The sequence below is a fragment of the Staurois parvus genome, unplaced genomic scaffold (genome assembly GCF_062004578.1).
Source record: "Staurois parvus isolate SC_StPar_1 unplaced genomic scaffold, SC_StPar_1.0 ptg000199l, whole genome shotgun sequence".
NCBI lineage: Eukaryota > Metazoa > Chordata > Amphibia > Anura > Ranidae > Staurois > Staurois parvus.
In genome coordinates, this window is record NW_028317995.1 from 998,625 (window position 1) to 1,024,812 (window position 26,188).

Below are 26,188 nucleotides of genomic sequence, written 5' to 3' on the forward strand. Positions count from 1 at the left end.
ACAACTGTAAATATGTTCATTGCTCATATTCCTTTATATTTTTCTACTGCTAACTTATTTGTATATATTCCCTTCCCAGTTGTGTTCCCTTGTCCCCTCCCTTTTTCTGTATGGGATGCCCGGTTCCTGGGCTCAGGAACAATTTTTGTTGTCCCCCAGCCAATGAGGACAGTGGGGGGTGAATGTAGCGCCCCTCTAGATAATCAAGGGGAGCTAGTTACATTTTTTTTAGTTAGGCTGAGTAGCAACCTGGGCAATAGTCCGCAGGGTCAATTTTAGGTCAGGGCTGAGAGGCTCTCTAGATCAGTTCCTTAATACCTCCCCTGCTCTAGAATCTTGGAGAAGATTCTAGAAGCAGTGGGCGGGGTGAGGAGGGGCAGATCTGCATACTTAGGGGATTCTGACAAGTCCCCTGGCAGGAGGCTTGGCATGGGGTCATTGCAGCCCTTAAGTATGACTGAGCCTGCGCAGGAGAGTTCGGGTGAAAGATGTTAGGAAGGCTGAGATGCAGGAGTCTGGGAAGGGGCCCAGTGGGAAGAGACCTACCTACAGGCCGGGACCAGGAGGGGAGGATCACTCAGCCTAATCGGTCCCCAGAGCGAGGAACACTTCTGTAGCCAGGGAAGGAGCCAGCCCAGCAGAAGGCCTGAAGGCAACCAACAACCCAATCATCTTAAAGTGTTACTAAACCCAAGACCCTGCATTCACTATACCTGTTTTCCCACAGTACATAGAACATGGAAATGCAATTAGTAAATATAAACTTCTAAACACCTTTTCTCATCAACCGTTAGAACACATGTATTGTGTCTTCTAACAGTGTTCAGCAGAGCACATGTTAAAGCTTGTAGTAAGAGTTTTCTTTCTGCTCTAGGAGGATGCAGAACCCCTGACCTCTGCCTGGACAGTGCTGATTGGCCTTGTGCTGATCACATGCACTCTCCCAAGAAAAAAAAATATCTCTAGCAATACACACTAAACTGAGCATGTGCAGAATGGCTATGGTTCAGTCTGTCTTATCAGGAGATGAGACGTGGACATTTGAACAACAGAAAGAACAGAGAAGTCAGGATCAAGCAGCCTTTTTACACAATGCAGAGGATTAATTCTTTAGGTTCCACAGTGAGTATAACAAGCATGCTTTACTGCGTATACAAATTAATTTTACTGTTGTGGGTCTAGTAACACTTTAAAGGCAAGGACTGCGTGAGTAATCCTGCACCCCCTGGGCCAGACAAGGGGAGGGCATTCTGGTGGAAAACCTGACTAGCTCCATACCCGGGACTGTTAACCCTTTCAAGCAGCAGCCACTGGATCCCCTTGCCCAGGAATTCCTCCAGCCAGCTGGGTAAAGAAGATGATTTATCTGTGTTCTGGGATGGTACACTAAGAGAGGCTCCCCTAGAAGAGAATTTCCTATTTTGGACTTGTACATAGTTGACAGGAAGTTGTCCTGAGTTTGCTGTTCCTTGGGCATCACATACACCCCTTACCCCATCCAAGTTCAATACCCCTAATAAAACTTAAAAAAAACAAGCTCAAGGACTTTTTGCTGTCGCTGGAATGCAAGTCTGTGGAAAATGCATGTTGCCTGGCTGTGCAAGACTATAGGGGGACCCAAAACATAAGGGGATAGTGCTACATTTCTTCTCACATTTTTTTTTTTTGCTTCTCACCTACAACCTTTTTAGCATGGTGACTATTGGTGTAAACAAAGTCTATGTCTGTATTTTTCATACTTAGTTTATCATCATCATCATCATTATTATTGTCACAATAATATCTGTAAACTCGGGACTGCTACAACTGTAAGTGTGCCAGGCTAAATTGCAGGAATAATTTGTTGTTGCAGTAAGTGCTTTTCTGCAAGACTAAAATGATGATCAATACAAATGCTGGCTAGGAAAGCACAATATAGTCAGATGGACTGAGGTATAATTCTTCAGCTACAGACTAAGGAGTACATTAGGATAAATTACACATCAAAAGCAAATTAGCTTAGATGGCAAATGCAGAGACACACACTTCAGATGCTTAGCCATTATTTGTCACATGATGTATGTTTTGCAGTGGTTGCTTATTAATTGTCACACATTATACTTTACAGTTTATGCATGTTGTAATAAATAGCATCTAACTCCTATTTCTTAATTCTTGCAGTGAAAAAGATCTTTTAGTCATTGGGGAAGCACCTTAAAGCGGAGTTCCAGTCAAACTGTGAAAAAATGTCAGTCAACAGCTACAAAAACTGAAGCTGTTGACTTTTAAAAAACAGCCACTCACCTGTCCCTCGATCTCGCAGTGTTCTCCCCACAGCCTGTTTCATCGGCTGTCCTGTGTTCCCAGCATCTTCAATGTGGGCACCCGGCTGTGACAGCTTGTGGCTTTACAGCTGGGTGCCCACTGTACATGCGTGAGTAGCACTGCGCTTTGTGAATGGTACAGTAGTCTTCCTTGACTTGTCATGTGTACCAGACTACAGGGAGGGAGGGGGGGAGGACAACTTCTGATCGCCTAGGCGATCGCAGCGGAAGTGGGAGAGAGTACCTGTCAATTTCGGGTACCCGCTTCCCAAAGGTGCCAATCCTTAATGGGGAGTGGGGGACCAGTCCTTAAAGCGGAACTCCGCTTTAAAGTTGAACTCCATGCAAACAGCTAAACACACAGTTGATACATATGTGGGAACTGTTTTGCTTCCAAAGGCTTGTATTCTGTCCATACAGCCCTTAGATTTTTACAGCATTAGCACATCGACCTAACCTTTTTCTACTGCAGTTAAGTAATATAGCTAGGTCATCTCCCTGCCTCCAACTTGTTACAGTAAAGGAGCAGCAATAGTCTGCTGAGGTCATTTCTTTGCTCCCCCCTTTAATCATTATGTTCTCGTCTGCACATATAAATTCAGGACACCTTATTGGCCCTAAATGCTGTCCCTCCTTTTCAGTCTGTGTGTTACAGTAAAGGGGATTACATGATGCCAAACTAAAGTAAAATATAGGTATTTCCACTAGTTGCATTTAAACTACATTATTTGATGTTTAATAAACCCACAGCAGTATCCAAAGTGTCTGTTAACCTTTACTTAAACCCTTAATTAAAGTAGAAGTACAGCCAAAGCTCTTTTAGCTGCACTTCTCCTGTGGATCACAGGAGTGTAGTTCGTTCTACACTTCTGTGATCTATTTTCAGCTGACAGCGGGCTGAAGCCAACTATCGGATGACATCACTCAGTCGGTCCAGCCTGGGGAAAGATCCCAACTTTAAAGTCGAGATCCACCCCAGAGTCTGGAGCGGCACCTGGCTCAGCCCCTTAACCTCCTTAGCGGTATTCCCGAGTGTAGCTCGGGGTAAAATTTGAGTACCAAGAGCGGTAACCCCGAGCTACACTCGGGCTTACCATGCAGCGTTGCATAGGGAGTCCCTGCAGCGCTTACCTTGTCCTTCGCTCCCGCGATGTGTCCCCTGCAGCATCCCCGGCCATCTCCTCCGGCCGATGCCGGCATCCGGCTTCTGTGTTCCGGTCCCTGTGACGTCGGGACGCACGGCGGCAAATTTGAAATTTTTAAAAAAGTCATTTTTTTAAAAATGATTATTACATAGTAACACATTGCTGTTTCAATGCATTTCACATACATTTTGTCCCTACTGCTTTGTCCTGTGCCCTGCCTGAATTTTGACTGTTCTTTCTGCCTGGAAACTTAGAAAAGTCCATGGCGTCCAAAAAGCGTCCCTTTACGTCAAAAGCGGTTTTAGACCAGCTAGAGAACAGCGATAGTAAATCAGAACCACTTGCAGAATTGAGTGATAATGATTCGTGGGGAAATTCGTCATCAGACACTGAAAATGATTTTGCGCCTTTGCTCAGTGATGTGCGAATTTCCCTCTGTATTTCAAATTTCAGTGTTTTTGGTTTGATTATATTATTGAATTAAATGTATTATTATTATATTATTATTTTTTATGATTATTTATTAAATTATAATTTATGATTTTGTGTTTCAAATTTTATCCTACCCGGGATGTTTACTAGACTCTTGTTCATACAGATTTCAGTGAGTTATTCCTAAAAATTACAGCCTACAATAAAAAACTACATATTTCCATGCAAAAAAATGGTACCGCTTTCAGCACAAAAAATCAGAAATAATCAGACCGCTGAGGAGGTTAATGAGCCGCTGAGAGCCTGGGTCAGCCGCTACCTCCTCCTCCACAGCCCAGCGCTCCAGTGAGTGTAGAAGAGGGCAGAGCAGACAGCGATGACTGACAGTCACCGCTCTCTGATCCCAGCGGCTGTGAGAACTCAGCGATCAGCGGTCATGTGATTGCTGAGTTCTCACCCATAGAGCCGGCGTGGGACAGATGCAGCATTGGACTGATGCTGCATCCACCTAGGTAAGTATAATTTGGGAAAAAATAAAAACCCCATACTTTTTTTCTAAATTGGGGACTACTTTGTTTTGTCTTTCACTAAATTAATATTAATAACTGACATGTATCTATGGTGAGTATAAAGAATAATGGTGAAAGTTGGCATCCTTGGCAGCTGATTTTTCTAAAGGAGAAATGCTCCCATATGGATTCAAGGCTGTTGGGAGTGAGTTGAAGGGTTGCTTCCATAAAGTTCTAGTTCACCCTATGAAATGTTTTGTCAGGGTTGGTGGAGGTTATTACAAGGGGAATCTTGTGAGAGTTTGCACTGAACGATGTTTGAAATTCAGGTGTTGTTGTTTTTGCTTCCTGGGAGGGGGTGAAGCCTACCTGGTAAAGGTTTATAAGGTGGGAAAAATGAGAGATCTGTCAGTACCCAGAGCATAGAGAGAGGTCTTTTCCTGCTTTTAGGGAATGGTGGGACATAGAATTCTAGGTTGATGTAGGTGTAAAAGCTGGAAGGAACAAAATGAAGGAGTGTCATTACCTGGTCCAAAGGTGTCAGACCTCATTAGTCTCTGAGTCCAGTGTCCTATTGCCAAATCAGACCCGTTTTATCAGGCACCATTGCCTCCATTGTGGTATTGGTCTTGTGCAGGGTGGAAGTTCAGCAGCTGTCCAATCCTGAAAATCGGTGAATGAATAGGCGATGGAAGAGCCTGGGGAGTTGTCCAGGATGGTACAGAGTGGAGCCAGGATACTTCAAATCTTAGAATGATTCTATTCCAGTGGCAAAGGAATCAAATTCTTGCTCCACTGAAAGGAAAGCAAGATAGGGGAGATCTCATTGATGGATAGTGTGTCTCAGCTTGGGCTCTGAGGAGGGCCCATACAGTGCATCCAGAAAGTATTCATTTAACTTTTTCCACATTTTGTTATGTTACAGCCTTATTCCAAAATGGATTAAATTAATTTTTTTCCTCAACAGTCTACCAACAATACGCCATAATAACAACATGAAAGAAGTTTGTTTTGAAATCTTTGCAATTTCTTAAAAAAAAAACCACATGTACGTAAGTATTTACAGCCTTTGCCATGACACTCAAAATTGAGCTCTGGTGCATCCTGTTCCCACTGATCATCCTTGAGATGTTTCCACAACTTGATTGCAGTCCACCTGTGGGAAATGCAATTGATTTTACATGATTAGGAAAGGTATAAACCTGTCTATATAAGGTCCCAAAGTTAACAGTGCATGTCAGAGCATAAACCAAGCCATGAAGTCCAAGGAATTGTCCGTAGACCTCCGAGACAGGATTGTATCAAGGCACAGATCTGGGGAAGGGTACAGAAAAATGTCTGCAGCATTGAAGGTCCCAATGAGCACAGTGGCCTCCATCATCTGTAAATGGAAGAAGTATGGAACCACCAGGAATCTTCCTAGAGTGGGCCGCCCAACCAAAATGAGCGATCGAGAGTGAAGGGCCTTAGCCAGGGAGGTACACAAGCACCTGATGGTCACTCTGAAAGAGCTCCAGCATTTCTCTGTGGAGAGAGGAGAACCTTCCAGAAGAACAACCATCTCTGCAGCACTCCATCAATCAGGCCTGTATGGTAGAGTGGCCAGACGGAAGCCACTCCTCAGTAAAAGGCAAATGGCAGCCCGCCTGGAGTTTGCCAAAAGGCACCTGAGGGACTCTCAGACCATGAATAAAAAACTCTCTGGTCTCATGAAACAATATTGAACTCTTTGGCCTGAATGCCAAGTGTAATGTCTGGAGGACACCAGGCACCGCTCACCACTTGGCCAATACCATCCCTACAGTGAAGCATGGTGGTGCCAGCATCATGCTGTGGGGATGTTTTTCAGTGGCAGGAACTGGGAGACTAGTCAGGATCGAAGGAAAGATGAATGCAGCAATGTGCAGAGACATTCTTGATGAAAACCTGTTCTAGAGAGCTCTGGATCTTAGACTGGGGAGATGGTTCAATTTTCAACAGGGCAACGACCCTAAGCACACAGCCCACATAACAAAGGAGTGGCTATAGACCAACTCTGTGAATGTCCTGGAGTGGCCCAGCCAGAGCCCAGACTTGAACCCGATTGAACATCTCTGGAGAGGTCTGAAAATGGCTGTGCACCGACGCTCCCCTTCCAACCTGATGGAGTTTGAGAGGTACTGCAAAGAAAAATGAGAGAAATTGCCCAAAAATAGGTGTGCCAAGCTTGTAGCATCATACTCAATACGACTTGAGGCTGCAATTGGTGCTAAAGATGCTTCAACAAAGTATTGACCAAAGGCTGTGAATACTTATTTACATGTGCTTTTTTTCATTTTTTATTTTTAATAAATTGCAAAGATTTAAAAACAAACTTCTTTCACATTGTCATTATGGGGTATTGTTTGTAGAATGTCAAGGAAAAAAATTAATTTAATCCATTTTGGAATAAGGCTGTAAAGTAACAAAATGTGGCAAAAGTTAAGCACTGTGAATACATTCTGGATGCACTGTAAGTGCTCAGTAAGTCTGTATGAGAGAGCAGGACTGAGGTTGGGAAATTCCTTGTCTCAGTGGCTGAAGCAGGTACTGATCAGGCTTGCCTTAAAGAATGAAGGAGAAGGTGAGGATTCTTTAAGAAGTGACTGCTCTATTGCAGCAGAATTTCGTGAGCTGACCATGGGAGGCATGTCCGATCCTCGGGAAGCACAAATGATGGCTGTTGAGGAACCAAAGAACCAGTGCTTTCCAGTTTTTGGCATTTTCCCCAATGCTTTTGAGTGCTCTGGGTAGATTATAGCAGGTTCTGAGATCATCTTTTCATCACTTCTATACTGCCATTGCTTGACCACACCTCTTAAAGTTATTTTTTTTTACTTCTTTTACTATTGTATCGGCTGAGGCAAATCTCTGTTTGTGCTCCCCTACCTTCACAAAATTCTTCCCCTTATTGTATGGTTTCTCCCAATTCACGATGCCTATAGCTTCTTCACATAACTTTACTATCAGTGAGAAAGCAAATTACATAGGGATGTACCTACTTTTTAGCTGCTCAAACATTAAAAATCTTCCTTTTGTGCCTACAGTCATGGTCGAAAATATTGACACCCCGGCAATTCTGTCAAATAATGCAGCACTTCACCCAGAAAATTGTTGCAATTAAAAATGTTTAGGCATCCTCATGTTTATTTCTTTTGTTTGTATTGGTATGACACAAAAGAGTGGAGAAACAAAAAGCCAAATCTGACATTCCCTAAACCCCAAAAATGGACTGTACAAAATTATTCGCACCTTCTCAAAATTGTAAGAAATAATTGCATTCCAAGATTGTGATGCTCCTGTAATTTGTAATTAAACTAATCTATATCAATTAACAGGTGCTGACAATATATCATAAATCACACCGGCAATGAGTTAAAATGATGAAAAATTTACTAATCTAATCTCCCTGGATGTGGGCGAAAGAGAAAAATTGATCAAAGATTGCAACGGTTTGTTTGAGTGGTTGCTAATAAAACCTACATCAACTTCCAGACAAATTCAAGCTGACCTTCAGGCACAGGGTACAACTGTGTCAGCTCAAACCATACATCATCATCTGAATGAAAAGGGAGGCTATGGTAGGAGACTCAGGAGGACCCCACTGCTGACACAAAAACATAAAAAAGCCAGATTGGAGTTTGCCATAAGTTACCTGAGGAAGCCAAAATCCTTTTGGGAAAATGTGCTGTGTACAGGCGAAACAGAATTACAGCTTTTTGGTAAAGCCCATCATTCTACTGTTTTCAGAAAAAGAAATGAGGCCTTTAAAGAAAAGAATACAGTCTTTATAGTCAAAGATGGTGGAGGTTCACTGATTTGGGGTTGATTTTCTGCTTCAGGTACTGGATGCGTTATGAAATCTGAAGACTACCAAAGAATTCTGGAGTGCAATGTAGGGCCCACTGTCAGAAAGTTGGGTCTCTGTCAGAGACCATGGGTCTTACAGCAGGACAATGGCCCAAAACACACATCAAAAAGCACCCAGAAAGGGCTTCAAACAAAGCACTGGAGAGTACTGAACTGGCCAGCAATGAGTCTGGATCTCAAACCCATACAGCAACTTTGGAAAGATCTCAAACCAGCAGTTGGGTAAAGAACCCTTCCAATCTGAGAGACCTGGAGCAGTTGACGAAAGAAGAGTTGTCCAAAATTCCAGCAGAGAGGTGTAAACTCATTGATGGTTACAGGAAGCAATTGATTCCAGTTATTTTTTTCCAAGGGGTAGGCTACCACCTGTTAAATTGAAGGTGCCAATAATTTTGTCCAGTCCTTTTTTAGGGGTTTTGCATGGAATGTGTCAGATTTGGCTTTTTATCTCTCCACTTTTTTGTGTCATACCAATACAAACAAAAGGAATAAACATTAGGAATGCCTAAACATTTGTAATTGCAACAATTTTCTGGGCGAAGTAGTGCATTATCTGACAGAAATGCAGGGGTACCAATATTTTTGGCCCTGACTGTAGGCTTTCAACAAACCACATTTAACATACTTCTCAACAACTGGGAACATGAGACAGACATTCACATGAAAATATGCCTCTGCTTCTAGTTTTGGGAATGTGCCATTTATTGACTGCTCTTCAGGATTTAGCTGAAATCTATGACACCATTTTACAGGTTATGCATTCATGCAGGATACAGATGTTATATGGATGTATGCATTTGTAAAATGTTTCCATTAAGCTAGTTTTAACAGGACAGCAATCATACAATAATTTGCATAACTATTCACCCTCTTTGAACCTTTCCACAGATTGTAGTGTTACAGCCTGATATTAAAATTGTTTAAATTGGGAAGTTATTCAGACTATCTACATAAAATAGTCCATAATGGTGAAATAGACATGGTTTTACGAGGTTGCATGTTCTTTAGATAACATATCACCTTTATGCAGTCAAAGAAACTATCAAAACAAGCGTGGGATAAAATTTAGGAACAGAACTAATTAGGGTGCACCAGATCTATTTCTACAAAAAGGAAAATGTATTAATCTGGTAAGGGGCATTAGTCACAGATGAAACCAATGGCAACTAGAGATTCACAGCTGGGAAAATAGCAGTGAAGCATTTATAATATGGGTAACATCAAAGTTGGGTTTTATGGAGGAGTAAGGAGAGAAAAACCATTGTTGACAAAACCCAGACAAATGGGAGACATATTGTACATGAAAAAATGTTCTCTTGTCTGGTAGGAACAAAATATGACTTTTTTGGCCTTAAAACAAAATACTATGTGTGGCAGAATGCAATCGCTGCTTGTGACCCTCAGAACACCATCCACATAGAGTAGCGTGTTCATGGCAGTATAATGTTGTAGGGAGTATTCTAATTGTCAGACACTAGGAAAATAGAAAGCTGCTGTGCACTAACTTTCCCCATCCAAACTGAAAGAATTGGCAAAAATAGCAAGATCCAGATGTGCTGGAGAGGCTTACCTTAAAAGACCCACAGCTGTGTGAGTCAGAACAGTGAATACTTATGCAACCAACATTTATCTGTTTTTTGTTTACCTAGTTTGACATTAGACCTTTTTTTTGTTTCATTTTTGCACACATGTAAAAATCTTAGTTTTTGGCCATAAAATTACTTAACCCCCCCAAAAAAAACAAAATTGTATGTTTCCTGACATGAACTGTTTATCAAATGCAAATTTTCAGAAAAAAAATATAATAAAACGAATTTAATGCAAACACCCATTTTCTGGTAAAATATAAAAGATAACACTTATCGAGTAAATAGATACCAATCATGACGAGTCTTAAAATGATGTGCATCCAAAAACCGACAGTACCCAAAAATCTCAATAGGTGATGCTTTAAATCCTTTACAGCTCATCAGTGTAGAGTTTACCAGGAGCTCTTGGGCTAGAATTATTGCTCTCTCTGGGAGTGCATTTGCAGGTGTGTGCAGGGCAACAGGGGCAACGGCAAAAAAAAATGTTTTAATACATTTTATTATGATTTTATTTTAATATATTTACATTTTTATTTATTTATTTTTGCTAATTTACTATCACAATGAGTTAATAAACCACCATGTGATATCATTGGTGGGTGAAAGGTACTTTTTATGGAGACATTATGAGTTTAATAGACCCCAATGTCTCCAGCTGCCCTTCACATCATCTAACCAAGCACAAATCTGCTTCATTAGATGCTCCCCTGGCTGTACTGGCCAGGAAATGGAGAATCTGAAACCAGAAGAAACCAGTTTCTTTCAGTACAGGGAGGATTGATGGCATGGATGTGGCTTGGTTTTCCCCCACTCTCTATCCTGAAGTTGGCAGTTGTGGTCCTGGGCTCTCAGTAAGAGCGAGAAGTCATGTCTTTATTATGTCACCTATTGCTTTCATAGTATCCACAGAAATCTACATGTAGTATAATTCCATTTCCATGTCACCAAGTAACCAGCTAGGCTTCAAAGAAGGTATGTCCCTAAGAGTTAAAGGTTACAGCCCACCTTATCAAACAGTGATAGGTGGTCATAATATAGGTGTGATACAGGAGGGAATGGTTATGAACGTACATAGTATAGGCATGCCATTATTGAACTTAGTTGTGTTCGGTGGAAAAACGTTGGTACCAAGCTTTGAAATAAAGGTTATAGAGGCAACACATTTTGTTGTGATGAAACTGCTCTGAAGAGCCCAAAAGATATGCAGTTTTAGATTCACACATCTGTGCACATCTGTGGTAAGAAGAGAGTCATTCTATTCATCTCAGACTTTGTGGAATTTAATAGGGTGCTTCCTATTTGATTTTTTTTCTCAAATGTAAATATTTGATTAATATTGGAATTATTAATCATTGGAAATACCGAATAGGCATATTTCTGTAGCAGCAGGGACACTTGTCTACAATGGGGAAAAGGGAGGAGGCATTGCTAGGTCATATGGATGAAATCAGCTTTTCTGGTATTCGCAATGTAGATATATTAAGGAATGTATTCACCCATTTTTTGCATGCATGTAGGGGCTAGGTAAATTTGGTGAATATTATAAAGTTTAATATTATTAGTTGGTGAAACTGACAGGTGAGAACCAATATTATCCCAGTCATCATCAGATAATGTGAAGACAGTAGTGTAATCCTATGCCATTTCCCAATCTCTTGGATAGTATAAAGGTGGGGAGCAATGGGTTGTCCAAAAGTGTGTATGTGAGGGGGGGGGGGGGGTCTAAAAGAACAGTAAAAAAACAAATATTTTCCTAAAGGAGTTTGTTCACCTTTCTGCACATTTTCAAAAAACTCCCACTGGTGTAGTGTCAGGGGTCACAATGGACACCCCGCTCCATGCTCCAGGGGGCCCATCGGGTTTTCCTGTCACATTCTGTTTTACACTTGGAAAGGAGGGGAGGTGGGGGCGGAATATGCAGGTGCCAATCTTCTCCATTTTCCTCTTGCAACCGGCTCCTCTTCTCCCTCCCGCCTCCAGGAGGAAAATTTTCATTATGCTATTAAAAAAAACCAACTCAAAATTCTGAACCATTTAATTTAATTGTGGTCCAAATCACTTAAGTGCCCCCCGCTCTTCAGAAGGTTGAGCACCCCTGGTCTACACAAATGGTATTTCTGCCTCTTATATTTTGGGATTCCTTGTAACACCTTCCTGCTTAGAACAGTAATGCAGTATATGTACTTGGTGCAGGAATTCATCAGTGAACATCTGCAGAATCTACAGAAAACTGAGGAGTGAGTCTTAAAACCATTTGATTATTTTTTAAACAAAGAGCATTGGCACACAGCAAATAAATAGTACAGGGTCTAGGTGCAACTCATATAAAGATGTAAATAAAGTTGTTAGGCTGTAAGCAGCAATCGCAAGTCTTGTCATGTAGAACAGAAATTTTGGTGGGGCTTAGTGTTACCTTGAGAAAAGTGGACTTCACCCCACCAAAATGTCTTTCTAAAAAAACAACCATTGCTTCTACTCACTTAGTACATCTGACATATATATTAGGAATATATTTTACAAACTGTGTTGCAAAGCAAATGTTTGTAATATGGATTTGTCAGTTGTACATTGATTTCCCATTTCCAAAGATTTGCAGTGTTGTCCTTTGCATGCCAAAAAATGTCATCAAAATGAAGCTTTAGTTCTAAGGCATTGTGCATTATTTTTGGTCATGTTATGTCTTTGTCACATATCCTTAAAGCTGTAATAAAACAGGGGTGGGGGGATTCAACAAATGTTAATATTGACATTTAATAAATAATTTAAATATTATTAATAAACATCCACTTATCACCATTCAATAGGGGTAGGTCATCAGCTCTGCTGACTTCCATCATCCAATCATCTGCAAGCAAAAATTATGTTTATTTTTATTTTACTTACATGTGATTGGGTATTCTTTACAAAGAGAAGCTTTAGCTCATTTACTAAGCTCTGGAGCAACTGTACTTGCAGAGCGGAACTGCATTTTGAAGAGTGCACAGTCTATTTGCCTTTTCATAAATTAATCCCATAATATTCAAAACCTCATAAACCAGATAGAATATTAGGAATGTGAGTTACGAACCTTAGATTGTAAGCCCCTTGAGAGTTAAGGACTGATGTGAAGGTACAATATATATATATATATATATATATAAAGCGCTGAGTAAATTGACGGCGCTATATCAGTACCTGAATACATAAATATCCAATATTACCATTCCTAGGAGATTAAACAAGAGCTGATCTCTCAGGATCCCTCTATATGCCTGACCTACTATTGTTCCCTCAAAGTGGCTCTACATCAATCTTCCCAGGCCTCCTCCAGTGTGCCTCTTCTGTCCTAGTTCCTTTCAATTCACTATCATTGAGGAATCTCAGATTGGTCCACCCTGCACAATCATATCTTTCTCTGATGAATGATAGGTAAACATGGGGGCGTGGTCACCGGGTGATCCGCCCTCGTGTTTACCTGTCATTTGGCAAGTGACAGGACTGGTTTCTTTTTTCTTTTTTTTGTGCAGGCCAGCCTTCATTGTGATTGATATTGGATCTACTTTGGGGGACATTTATTTTAATAAATGATTTGTCACAAACTGTCTCTTATTCACATCAGGGGGTGGGATCTGGGGGCCCACTTGTTAGAGGGGCCTTCCAGATTCTGATAAGCCTCCCGCCCACATACCCCCACAACCACCGCCCAGGGTTGCAGGGAAGAGGCCCTTGACTTCATCAACATGGAGATGAGGTGCTTTGGGGGGGAACCCTCCTTCCTCAAAACACTCCCCCCATGTTGAGGGTATGTGGTCTGGTAGGGTTCAGGAGGTGGAGGGCCGCTCGCTCGGCCCCTCTTTTCCTGGCTTGCCGGGCTGCATGCTCAGATTAGGGATTGGTATTGATTTGGGGGGGGACCTCAGACCATTTTTAAAAGATTTTGGCATGGGATTTCATGCAAAAATGAATACACCCCAATGAAAGTCTTAGGAGCAAAGCTACATTTTTTACAACAAAATCCTAATTAACAAGAATTAAACTACAGGTGTGTCTAATTATTCATTAAACAGGCATCCAACAGACATTTGGTTATAAAAGGGCTTTACTTAGCAAAGAAAACCCATTCCCATTTCATGCTGTCAGCAATGGCACCACGTAGAAGCGAAATGTCACAAGGCTTGAGAAAGAAAATAATTTCTTAACACAAGAAAGGTGAAGGCTACAAGAAAATCAGCAAAGCGTTACTTATCAGTCAGAATACTGTAGCAAAAGTGATACAAAATTTTAACAAAGATGGAACTGCAACCATCTCACAGAGACGTCCAGGCCGTCCACGGAAGTTAACACCTCGACAGGAGCATCTTCTAATGAAAAGGATTGAAGAAAATCGCCATGCAAGTTCACTGCAGTAAGCTAAAGAAGAAGAAAGCCAAACTGGAGTGATTGTTTCCCGTGACACAATATGGTGTACACTGCAGAGGAATGGCATGCATGGGTGTCGTCCACGAAGGAAGCCTCTCCTAAAGCCCATGCACAAAAAAAACAGCCTAGAATTTGCCAGGGCCCATTCTGAAAAAAAAGAAGACTACTGGGACTCTGTACTCTGGAGTGATGAGACCAAAATAAATGTTTTTGGAACTGATGGCTTCAAAACTGTATGGTGTCGCAAAGGTGAGAAGTACAAATAAAAATGCATGTACTGCTCTATATTGAAAGAGAAGATGCTACCATTCAACATGACAATGATCCAAAACACACATCTAAGGCCACTAATGCATTTCTGAGGAAGAATAGGGTGAAATTGATTCAGAGGCCAAGTATGTCTCCTGATCTGAACCCAATCGAACTTCTATGGGGAAATTCTGAAGAGACAAGTTGAGCATCCCTCTCCATTCAGCATCCAGGCTCTAAAAGAGGTCGTTCTTGAAGAATAGAAAAAGATAAATGTTGCAATTTGTCACCAACTTGTTCGTTCCATGCCTAGAAGACTTGGTCCTGTACTTACAAACCATGGAGGTCATACAAAATACTAGATGGAGTATTTTTTGTTGTGGGGTGTATTAATTTTTGCATCACTTAATTTAACCAATTCAAGTCCGGACACTTTTACCCCCTTCCTGTCCAGGCCAATTTTCAGCTTTCAGCACTATCACACTTTGAATGACAATTGCACGGTCATGCAACACTGTACCCATATGAATTTCTTAGCATTTTTTTGAGACACATAAAACTTTATCTTGGTGGTATTTATTCACCACTGGGATTTTTATTTTTTTGCTATATAAATGAAAAAGTCCAAACATTTTGAAAGAAAAAGTGTTTTTCTTATAATGTTTTGCAAATAAATAAGCTTTCTTTATAAATCTTGGCCAAAATGTATTCAGCTATCTTTTTATTTAAAAAAAAAACAAACAAATTAGTTTATAACCAAAAATTATATTTTTCAATTTTTTGGACATTTTTACTTTATTTTTGTATATTATTATTTATGTTTTTTTTAACACACTGTCACCCTAGCAGTACAGTGTCACCATAGTGACACTGTACTACTTGTGGGGGGTGATGAAGATTTTTTTTTTTTTTACATTGATTGCTTTTACACCCATAAAGGCTGTAAAAGAAATCATTTCTCCTCTCTGGCTGCAATTCTTGCAGACATTGAGAAATACTGTGTGAGCTGTGATTGGTCACAGCTTGTCACATGGCACAAGGCTGTTGTGAATAGCCTTGTACCATGTGACCTCTGTGATCATTCACAGATTTCACACGAAATAAGCAATGATGTCAGAAGTGACATCTTGCTTACTACTATTCATATGATCACTGATTGGCCAATCAGTGATCACATGATCAGGACCTCACACAGAGGTCCTGTACAGCGATCGGTGTTCCGCTGTGTCCAGGGAGCGTGCACAGGCAGGAAAGCGGGGAGGACATTTATAAAGGGAAGTGGTTAAGTAAAACTGAAGATTTTGTATTCTAAGGTATAATATTAACCTTACTTTCATGTAATGAGCTAAACAAATGTTCTATAAAACTCAGTTTTGTCAAAATTTTGGATATTGTTCTTGTATTCTTTGAGATATTCATTTAAATCTTACTTTTCAAAAGGGGTTTACTCATTTATGCTGAGCACTGTATATGTTGGCATGCAAATAGCTTTGACACATTAATTTCTTCCTAGTATTTAGCTAATTGCTTGGAGTTCAGCTATAATCCCAACCCTAAACATAACTTTACAATAGCTATAATCCTAAATCCCAATGTTTTCATGCTAAGTATTTGTCACGTCAGGACACATTTATGATGTAATATATGGTTGATAAAAAAAATTGATGCTGCTGTGTAGTAATGCGAGACATTGGGGTTGATTTACTAAAGGCAATTAAACTGCACATTTGCTCCAGAGCTTAGTAAATGAGATGAAGCATCACTTTGCAAAGATTACGCCATCACATGCAAGGTAAATTATTATTATACAGGATTTATATAGCGCCAACAGTTTACACAGCACTTTACACTATAAGGGGATAATACAATTACAATATACTTCACTACAGAAGGAATTGGAGGGCCTGCTTATGGAGCTAACAATAAAAAAGGGAGGGGCAGGTGGTACAAAAGGTAAAAGCTGCAGGGGATGGTCCGATGGAGGTGACTCAACTACAGTTCTTAGGTGGAGGTGGGGTAAGCTTCCCTGGATAAATTAGTTTTCAAGGATTGTCTAAAGGAGGACAGGGTAGGAGCTAACAGGACATACTGGAGCAGGGAGTTCCAGAGGATTGGAAAAGCTCTGGAGAATTCCTGGAGGTAACAAGGGAACTGGAGAGCAGGAGGTCTTGGGAGGTGCAGAGAGGACAGTTTGGATGGTATCTGCAGATGAGGTTTGTGATGTAGCTGGGGGCCATGTTGTGGATGTCTTTGTATGTTGTGGTTAATATTTTAAATTTTATACATTGGGCTAGTGGAAGTCAGTGAAGAGATTGGCAGAGAGGGGCAGCAGTCACGGATCGGTTAGTAAGGTGTATCAGTCTAGCAGCAGCATTCATAATAGACTGAAGGGGGGATAGCCTGTGTAGGGGTAGGCCAGTGAGGAGGGAATTGCAGTAGTCAAGAGGGGAAATAACCAAGGAGTGAACAAGAACAAGCTGTTTTGTGGTGTCATTAGTCAGGAAATGTTGGGGAGGTTGAGGCGACAAGATTTAGCCAGTGATTGGATGTGGGGGCTGAAGGAGAGGTCAGAATCTAGGATTGCACCTGCTGGTTTTTTATTTTCAACACTTGCAGCAGTATGCAGCGCAGCTCAGAGTTGCGTTGCAGTGTGAATGGGACACAAAGAAAAAAAGTATTTTCTGTGTGTCCTTACAGTGACAAGCATTTTACAATGCAGTAAAATGCCTGTCACCGCACTATGTGTAAATTCACCCTAAAAGTTCAGTGAATTAATATTTATTACGAATTTGTATGTGTGTACTACATCAAATGTATGAATAGATACTTAATACTGATATGTTTAAGGTATTCATATATGTGACTATCTGTACATTAAAGAGCTGACACCTAAATATCCCTTTGCATTGATAATTTTTATTTTTTTTAATCTTTGTTATCCTGGACATCTGTAGTACATTTTGGGGGTTATTTACGAAAACCAGAGAGTGCAAAATCTGTTGCAGCTGTGAATAGAAACCAATAAGCTTCCAGTTTTTATTTCCAAAGCTTAATTGAACAAGCGGAAATTAAAGGCTGATTGGCTACCATGCACAGCTGCACCAGATTCTGACTGCGCCATTTTAATAAATATCCCCCTTTGTATTTTTAAAACTATTGTCTGTATTTTTTTGTCAGTTGTTTGAAAGTTTCTTTTAGGATAAACTATTATTGTTACTTGCAAGTAGTGAAAAAGAGATCTCTCTCTTCTTAGTGCTGCTGATGCCCGTCTTCAAGCTGAAGCTGCCTCTGTAGCTGCTCAGCAGTCACTGGAGGCATCTCGAGCTGCTCGGATCCTCTCAAATGACCTGGAAGAACTGCTGGAGACACCAAGTGAGTATATTTATTAATAGCAAAATTCAACGATCTTCATGTCACACAATATTTGCAAGTCAACCCTTAATAGAGGTATTGCTTGTTTGTCTGTTTATCAGTCTGTGGCATTGCCTTCTGCTTCTAATTCTAAACCAGTCACAAGACACCAAAACAAGTTGCCAGCATCTTATACCAAAAGTGCCAACAACAATACCTTAAGGTCCTTTTAAACCAGTCTTTCTTAATTTTCTTATTATACATAATGTACATATATGTATTTTTTTATATAGTGCACAATACATCATCAGTGTGGACAGTAAGTTAACTACTTCAGCTCCGAAAAAAGGTTTTAACCCCCTTCATGATCAAGCTATTTTTTGCTTTTCAGCACTACGCTACTTTAACTGGTAACTGTCCAGTCATGCAACGCTGTGCCCAAACGAAATTTCTATCATTTTTTTCACACAAATAGAGCTTTCATTTGGTGGTATTTGATGACCACTGTTTTTTAACTATTTTATTATATATACAAAAAAAATGCTGAAAATTTTGAAAATCTCATTAGTGTATACTGATTAGACTGCGTGAACGTTATATCGTCTACAAACTATGGCTTATATACTGTAAATTTTATTTATTTAATTATTTGTATACTAGTAATGATGGTGATCAGCAACTTATAGTGGGACTGTGATTATGTGGTGGGCAATCTGACACTAACTGACACTGGGTGGGAACAGACTGATACTAACATCACCAGTTACACTAATACAGTTATCAGTTATAATACTATACACTGTCACTGTTCTAATGACACTGGCTGGAAAGAGGTTAACATCTCAGGGTAATCAAAGGGCTAAGTGTGTGCCTAACAAGTGTTTTTGCAGGGTGAAGAAACAAAGAGTTTGTTCCCTCTGTACAGAGCTCTGTGCTGATTGTCAACACAAGGCTCTGGACTGTGACTGGACATAGCCGATCAGCAGGTCCCAACCATGGATCATTGGCCGGGACCTGTTGACAAACAAGCTGTGTACAATCACAGTGGGATTTGGAGGTTGCGCCATGTACTCAGAAGAGGCCAGTGATGTACAGGTACTAAAGTGGTTAATACATATGAATAAATAAAAGAATAAGGAATGCGGCGTAATTATCAAATTTGACTGGCATATAGACATGTTCTATATGAAAAAATGACCTTCAGCAATAATGTTGCAATTAACACCTATGACATCCAGTCACAACAGCGAGTGTCCCGCCCGGCTGTCAATCTGCAATAGACCGGGCAGGACACTCGCTGTTGTGACTGGGTGTCATATGACCTCCTGTCAAAACGAGCCGCTCATACCGCCGTGGGGCCGAGCAATGGCGTGATCTGTCACCGGCTGTGTCCGCGGGACACAGCCAATGACATATCACTACACCGGCCCCTTGCCAGTGTCATGTGACCACTGTGACCAATCACAGCGGATCACATATCAATTGTATACAATGGATGGCTTCCTGTCATGCCATCCATTGTATACAATTATGTTGTTCGCTGTGACTGGGCAAGGCAGTCACATGATACAGATAGGGCCATTCACAGCCCATCTGTATCATGTGATCAGCTTTGCCCAATCACAGCTAATCACAATAAAAGACTGAATGAATCAGTTTCATTCAGTAACAATGATTGCAAATATCAATTAAATATATTAGTATTAGCAATCATAATGTGTTTAAAAAAAAATCCTGATCGCTTGCCCAGAGTAGTTCAATGTTACTATGGTAACACTGTATTGCTTTGGTCACAGTGTGCTGAAAAATAAAATAGTAAAAAAAAAAGAAAAACATTTAATAAAAAATAAAAAAAATAATAGACACGTTTGAAAAAAAAATACAAATTCAATTATTATTATTATTTTCACCAAAGAAATGTGGCAGAATACATTTTGACCTAAATTTATGAAGAAATGTTGTTTATTTACAAAATTTTATAACAGAAATGAAGAAAAAGTGCGTTTTCTTTTCAAAAGTTTCAGGTGTTTTTTGTTTTATTTAGAAAAAAACTCAGTGGTAAATACTTCCAAAAGAAAGCTCTATTTGTGTGAAACAATTATCATATGGGTACAGTGTTGCATGACCGCACAATTGTCATTCAAAGTGCGACAGCGCTGTAAGCTGAAAATTGGCCTGGGCAGGAAGGGGGTAAAAGTGCCCGGTATTGAAGTGGTTAAACAAATAATATTACTGCCCAGAAAAGAAACACAGACAGTAAAAACTGTAGTGTGCCCTCACATGGTCAGTGAAAAAGTACCCAGTTACATTGGTGGTCTGTGGGAGAAGGACCCTCTGACGTTTATGGCCAGAAGGAAAAGGACCCTCTTATGTTGGTGGAAGAAGGGCCTCCTCACAGTAGTGGTCAGTGGGAGAAGGACCTCTTTGTATTGGCAGTCAGTGAGAAGAATGTCCTCCTCACAGATAGCTGAAAAGATCATTAGTGTCAGTTACCTACAGTATCTGAGAGACAGAAATTGTTGACAGCTCCAGGGACCCCTAGCAACCTCTGGAGGAAACCTAGGTTGACAGAACCCTGGTTGACAAAGGCTGCCTTTGCTCTAAATACCAATCCAGCCTGTTTTAGCAACATCCATAATCCAATATCTATGAGAGGCCCCAGCAGCCCCTCAATAAAATTCACAGGAAGCAAAAGGATTGGGCATAGATAAAAAAAAAAGCTTGACCATTCACTAGTGCTTTCCCTGGGACCACAGTTGCCTGTACACAGTTCTTCGCTTCACAAAGCCTTAACTGGAGTGCTCGGTCATGCACAGTGAGCTGTTTACTAATGTCTATTGAAAACAATGGCTAAACTGTGGACATGCGATGATGTGAATGATGAAAGCATACATGTTTTTTGACCCCTATAGTCATAGGCCTAGTGATAAGATCTACAGACTTTATAGCTCCAGTGCTATGCTGTCTGCTATTGCAACTGCTAACATATTCTCGTTAAAGGTCCATTTCCTCAATTCCATGTTTAATGTTGGGTGGCATTAGCATCTAATACAGCCTTTCTTAATATTTTTATCACAGAGGAATCCTCAAAAGAATTCTCTAGTCTCAGGAAGCTCTGACTATGCTTATACCTACTGATCTAAACCATAAGTGTGTACATGTGAATGAACCCCTTAGGGCCCATTCACACTTTCCTGCAGCCCAAAAAGTGCATGGTAGCCAATCAACTTCTAACTTCAGCTGGTTCAATTAAGCTTTGACAATAAAACCTGGAAGCTGATTGGTTTCTGTGAAGAGTTGCACCAGATTTTACACTCTTCAGTTTTAGTAAATAACCATTGTATTGTTCTAAATCCCCCCATCCTGACTGAATACCACCTGGCCTAGCTGCCGGCCACCTAAGAAATGATGAGAACCCCACACATAACCTACTGGGACTGATGAATATTACTTCAGTCTGTACTCCTCCTAACTAACTACCCTAACTATATCCCTCCTTTCCAGGGGTGGGCTGACAACTCATGGGGCCACCGGGCAATAGGGGATCATGGGTCCCCTGTGTCCTTGCCCAAACTCAAAAAAGCCTATGAAAAAGGTACCAGGGGCATCTCATGGAGCCCCCTACTGACCCCAGGCCCTCGGGCAGTGCCCGAGTTTTCAAATGGTCAGTCCGCCCCTGCTCCTTTCTATGCATATTACTTTATACCTCTTTTGATACATGTGCTCCCTAAAGCTGTCAACGTTTACCCTATTCATTCCCTTTCTTACTTCTAGATGTAGGTTTTACCCATACTTTCAGTATATACATTTACAGTATATACTATACCACACCTGCACAAATTGTGGCCACAGTGCACATCTGGCCCTTTGGCTGTCCCTATAAGGCCTTAGATGCCTCGACTATCATCATGCCTCTCTGAGCCTGTCAGCTTCATCAGTGAGGGCACAGAGAGACACGCTGACAGATGTCTGTGTGGATAGCTGCAAGCACTGGAAGGAGAGAGCCTGTGGAGCTCATCAGTACAGCTTGGAAGCTTGGTTCTGATAGGAGAGCATTGCCGAGAAGACATCCTGATGATATGCTGCCACTCTGCTACCTGGCCAAGTTCTTCTTGTGTTAGTTCCTGCACATTGAAAACCCCCAGGAGCCATGCACCCGGTCTTCACTCCAGGTTTGCATCTGCAGAATCCCCACTGTAACAACCTCAATCTCTCTCCTTCCACTCACAGTGTTTTTCAAAGGGCATTTGAAAGGTAGTAAGGAGGTATTTTTTTATTTAACCCATAAAGTGGTTGTAAAGGCAGAAGGGTTTTTACCTTCATGCATTCTATGCATGAAGGTAAAAAATCGTCTGTGTGCTACTCCCCCCCCCCCAATACTCACCTCAGCTCCCTCTTGATCCATCAATGTTCACGGGAGCCTCGGCTGTTTTGGGACTCCCTCTACGCATTGGCTGAGACAGCAGCGGGAGTCACTGTCAATCACAGCCAGTGAGGAGAGAACAGGGGGTGGGGCCTATCCGTGCCTATGTGTGTCTTATGGACGTATAGGGGGAACTCGAGAGCGAGCACACACCAGTGTCCCCATAGCAAGTGGCTTGCTACTGGGGGCGCTGGTCAAGGGGGAGGAGCCATGAGCGCCGGCAGGGGGCCAGAGAAGGAGAGGATCAGGTCTGCTCTGTGAAAAACCACTGCACAGAACAGGTGAGTATAACCTTTACTTGATTGCAGGAATATTAACAGTGACGGAAAATCCTATATGTGTGTATATGTAATTTTATAGTATTTGCTTTTTGCAAGTGAACAGCATACTATGATGGGGATCCTTTCAAGTCCTATATAACAATCCATCCAAAGACAAAGAGCGCAAACATTGTGATGCAACTTACTTTTGTCAAACAGCAGTGATTTATAGGGTGTGTAAACACTAACAATGAACTTCATTTATTTGGTCCTTTTGGTCTGATAAGTATGTAGTGCCCCTCTAGTTAGCCCAGGGGAGCTAGCTAGGTTTTTTAGTTAGAATTTGAATAGCAGCCTGCGACGAGTCAGCCTGGGATGAGTCAGCCATGTTCACTTTAGGTCATGTCTGAGCAGGTCAGTTCCCTGATACCTCCCCCTACTGTAGAAGCTTGAGAAGTTTCTAGAAGGCAGTGGGAAGGGGTGAGGAGGGGCTGAGCTACATACTCAAGGAACTCTGACCAATCCCCAAGCAGGAGGCTTTGCATGGGATCAGGGCAGCCCTTAAGTATGAGAGAGCCTGATCAGGAAGTGGTCAATGTCAGGTGGAAGATGGAGTGAGAGGCTGAAGTGTGAGGCCTGGGAGGGGGCCCAGGGAGGGGCCTACCTATAGGCTAGAGCTGAAAGGAGATTCTCTCTACCTCAACTGTCCCCTGAGAGAGGACCACCTGTGGAGCAGGGAGGGAGCCAGCCCAGCGTAAGGCCTGAACGTAGCCGTCAACCCATTAGGCTCACAGAAGAGGACTGAGTGAGTAATCCTACACCCCCTGGGTCAAATAAAGGGAGAGGGCAGTCAGGTGGCCAACCCAACTAGCTCCTCATCTGGGACTGCTTTATTAAAGTGGCAGCTTCTGGGTCCCCTTGCCCAGGAATTTCCTTAGGTAGCTGGATGAAGAGGAGGATTCATCTGGGGTCTGAGGTGGTACACCAGAAGGGCTAAAGAGCTCTTCAGGAAGAAACCTCTTTTGTCTATGGACTTGTACATAGTTGCAAAGGAGTTGTCCTCACAGTTTCCTTGGGCATCCCATACACCCCTCAACCCCATCCAAGTTCAATACCCCTCAATAAAACCACAAAAGCAAGCTCAAGGACTGTTTATTGTTTCCAGTGTGCAAGTGTTGCCTGGCTGTGCAGGATTATGGGGGGACCCAAAAACTCAGCAACTCCTGAGGGGTTAGTGCTACAAATATACCATTGGGATACCATTGTTATAGTTGTACAATAAGTATAAGAAATACCTTTTGATCCTGCCAGAAATCTCATTGGCTGATAACTGCTTGCGTTTTCTGTGCCTGCAACATTACCATCAGTAACATTACTTCCAGCTACAGTATCTCTGAGGACCACAGACCTTCCTCCATGGTATAGAGAAGGTGAAAAGGGGAGGTACCCTGTAGTCCTGTCTTTGGGTACAACACTGCTGTTCCATAAATACAGTATGACGTTCTCATTCTAAGACAGAAGCTGTGCTACTGGCAGGATGAAAATAAAGGAAGAAGAGCCTCAAGAAAGAAACCTAGTGCAGCCAGCACATCTAAAGACTGCTAGAAGCAATATATTGCATTTTTGTTCATGAATTTAGATACACTTTAAACAGGAAGGAATATTAGTTACAAATATACGCTACAGAAGTGACACTTTAATATTAAATCCTATTACTTTTACAGTGCAGAAAGTATGAAAATATCATCCCAGTTTTCTTCATAAGCAAGCTTTTTTATTATTACTTTTTCCCTACAGGCTCGAATTGTGTGCAAGATGAAGAGGAGCAAATTGCTGACAGTGATATCCCATGGCTTAGGCAGTGCCCTAATGAAATGTGTCATGATGAGACCCCTCTAGACCAAACCCCAGAACCGAGCCTGCCCCCCAGCCACCCTGACACACCCCCAGCGCTTTCGTGCTGTCATTTGCGAGATGGAACTCCATGCCCCCCTATCCAGGAAGAGGATATTCCTTCTGTGGGGACCCCCACACATGTGCCAGACCACTCAGAGGAACAAAGGCCCATTGAATCCACACTGGAAAAAGGACTAAATAACTCTTCACCCAGCATAGAGTGCGTGGAAGAACCTGTGGATGCAGGGGGGACACAAGAGTCCCCCCTTAAATCACGTATGCAAAGGGTAAGACTTTAATGGGAAAGCAATCAGTTTCATCTTTGCTCCTTTGTGTCAATTCTTTGTCCAGATTCCTAATTCTGATATCCGTTATCTTCCTCTTTCAGGATGCTGATCCTCTTGTGGTGGCTGCCGTGCTGTTTCTCGATGTTTCGCTTGCATTCCTCATCTCGTATTTTTTGACATGAGATGAAAAAGTGTTCCTTTTTAACTCTCTCACACTGTCTCTTCTATCTGTCTCTCCTTCTCTACCTCTCTACCCCTAATGTTTACATAAAAAGGGCTTTACTCTCTCCTTCTTCCTTTTGTCTCTCATTGTCTCCCTTTGTCTTGCACAGTCACGCTCTCCCCATCTCCCTCTTTTTGCTGGCTGCACACTTTATAGTCTGTTGTTAATCTCTTGCTCCTTTAGATCCATCTTTTAATTGGCCATTGAAAAAAAGTTGCACATTGTACGGAGCTATATTATTGGGGGGGATGAGAATAAGCAGACTATGGTGTAGCTCATGCAGCGTGATCGGCCGATGAATGCACAAGACGCCAATGCTCATCATGCAATGTATTGCTCTATCCTTCTCTAGCAGAATTTCATTGTGCAGGATAAGGCCGCGCAAGTTGCAAGGGCTGTGAATGACATCGCCAAATTGGCCATTGAAATTATTACATGTGTAGCCAGATTTATTATTAGAAGATTCATCAACCCCAATATACAAATAAATGGACAATGACTGTTGAAATCCATTACCATTTTTTATTCCTATGCTGAACATTTCCATTACCATATGGTCTGAATCATATCATATTTCTCTCTTTTTCTTCTCAGTATTGGGTATGCTTTTAAAGAATGTGATGAACCAGCTCAGTATATTTGCAAGATTTATTTTCCATTGCAGTATAATTTTCAACCTAAATCCATCTATCCTCTTGCCTCAAAACTGTCCCTATCATGGATATGCTGTAACTTTTCCTGCATCACCCTCTTTCCCAACTCTTATCCAGTGCTTCCCTGCCTTATCATGTCCCCTGCCCCTTAATGACTTTGCACATTTTGCTTCCTGTCAAGATGCCTGAACCCTTGCTTTAATCTATTTGACTGATTTTATCCTTGAATTGCCTTGTGCCCTGTTGCCTCATGCTATATGCCCCCTTTTTCAAAGCATGCACTTCACTCCTATTTTGTAGCAGTATTTTGCCTTTGAATGAACCTGAAGGATGCAAAAAAGTGATTTTAAAAAAGCTAAAATAAAACCTTTCAAAAATGAACACGGTTGAAATCGGATACATATTTCATTTAATATGTGCATACTTATCTATTGTGAGGAATAATTGTTTATATTTGGCTATTGCCCATGGTGACAAAAAGTTTGTAAAGCAGAAATTAAAGTAATTATGCTAAGCACTGAACCAGCAAAGAGGTGTTAAGGGAACCTGCCATTAGAGAATTACATTATCATCCTCCTGAAA

General features: G+C 41.4%; 1 protein-coding gene across 1 annotated transcript in view; it reads left to right on the top strand.

Moving 5' to 3' along the window:
* JPH4 (junctophilin 4) overlaps nt 1–25,987 on the top strand; it is a 45,764-nt gene extending 19,777 nt beyond the window's left edge. The window contains exons 4-6 of the mRNA XM_089678179.1: nt 17,767–17,885; nt 24,345–24,730; nt 24,832–25,987. Of these exons, the coding sequence (XP_089534305.1) occupies nt 17,767–17,885; nt 24,345–24,730; nt 24,832–24,912 (586 nt within the window). The 3' untranslated portion in view covers nt 24,913–25,987. The remainder of the gene's footprint in view (nt 1–17,766; nt 17,886–24,344; nt 24,731–24,831) is intronic.
* Nucleotides 25,988–26,188: the final 201 nt, after the last annotated feature.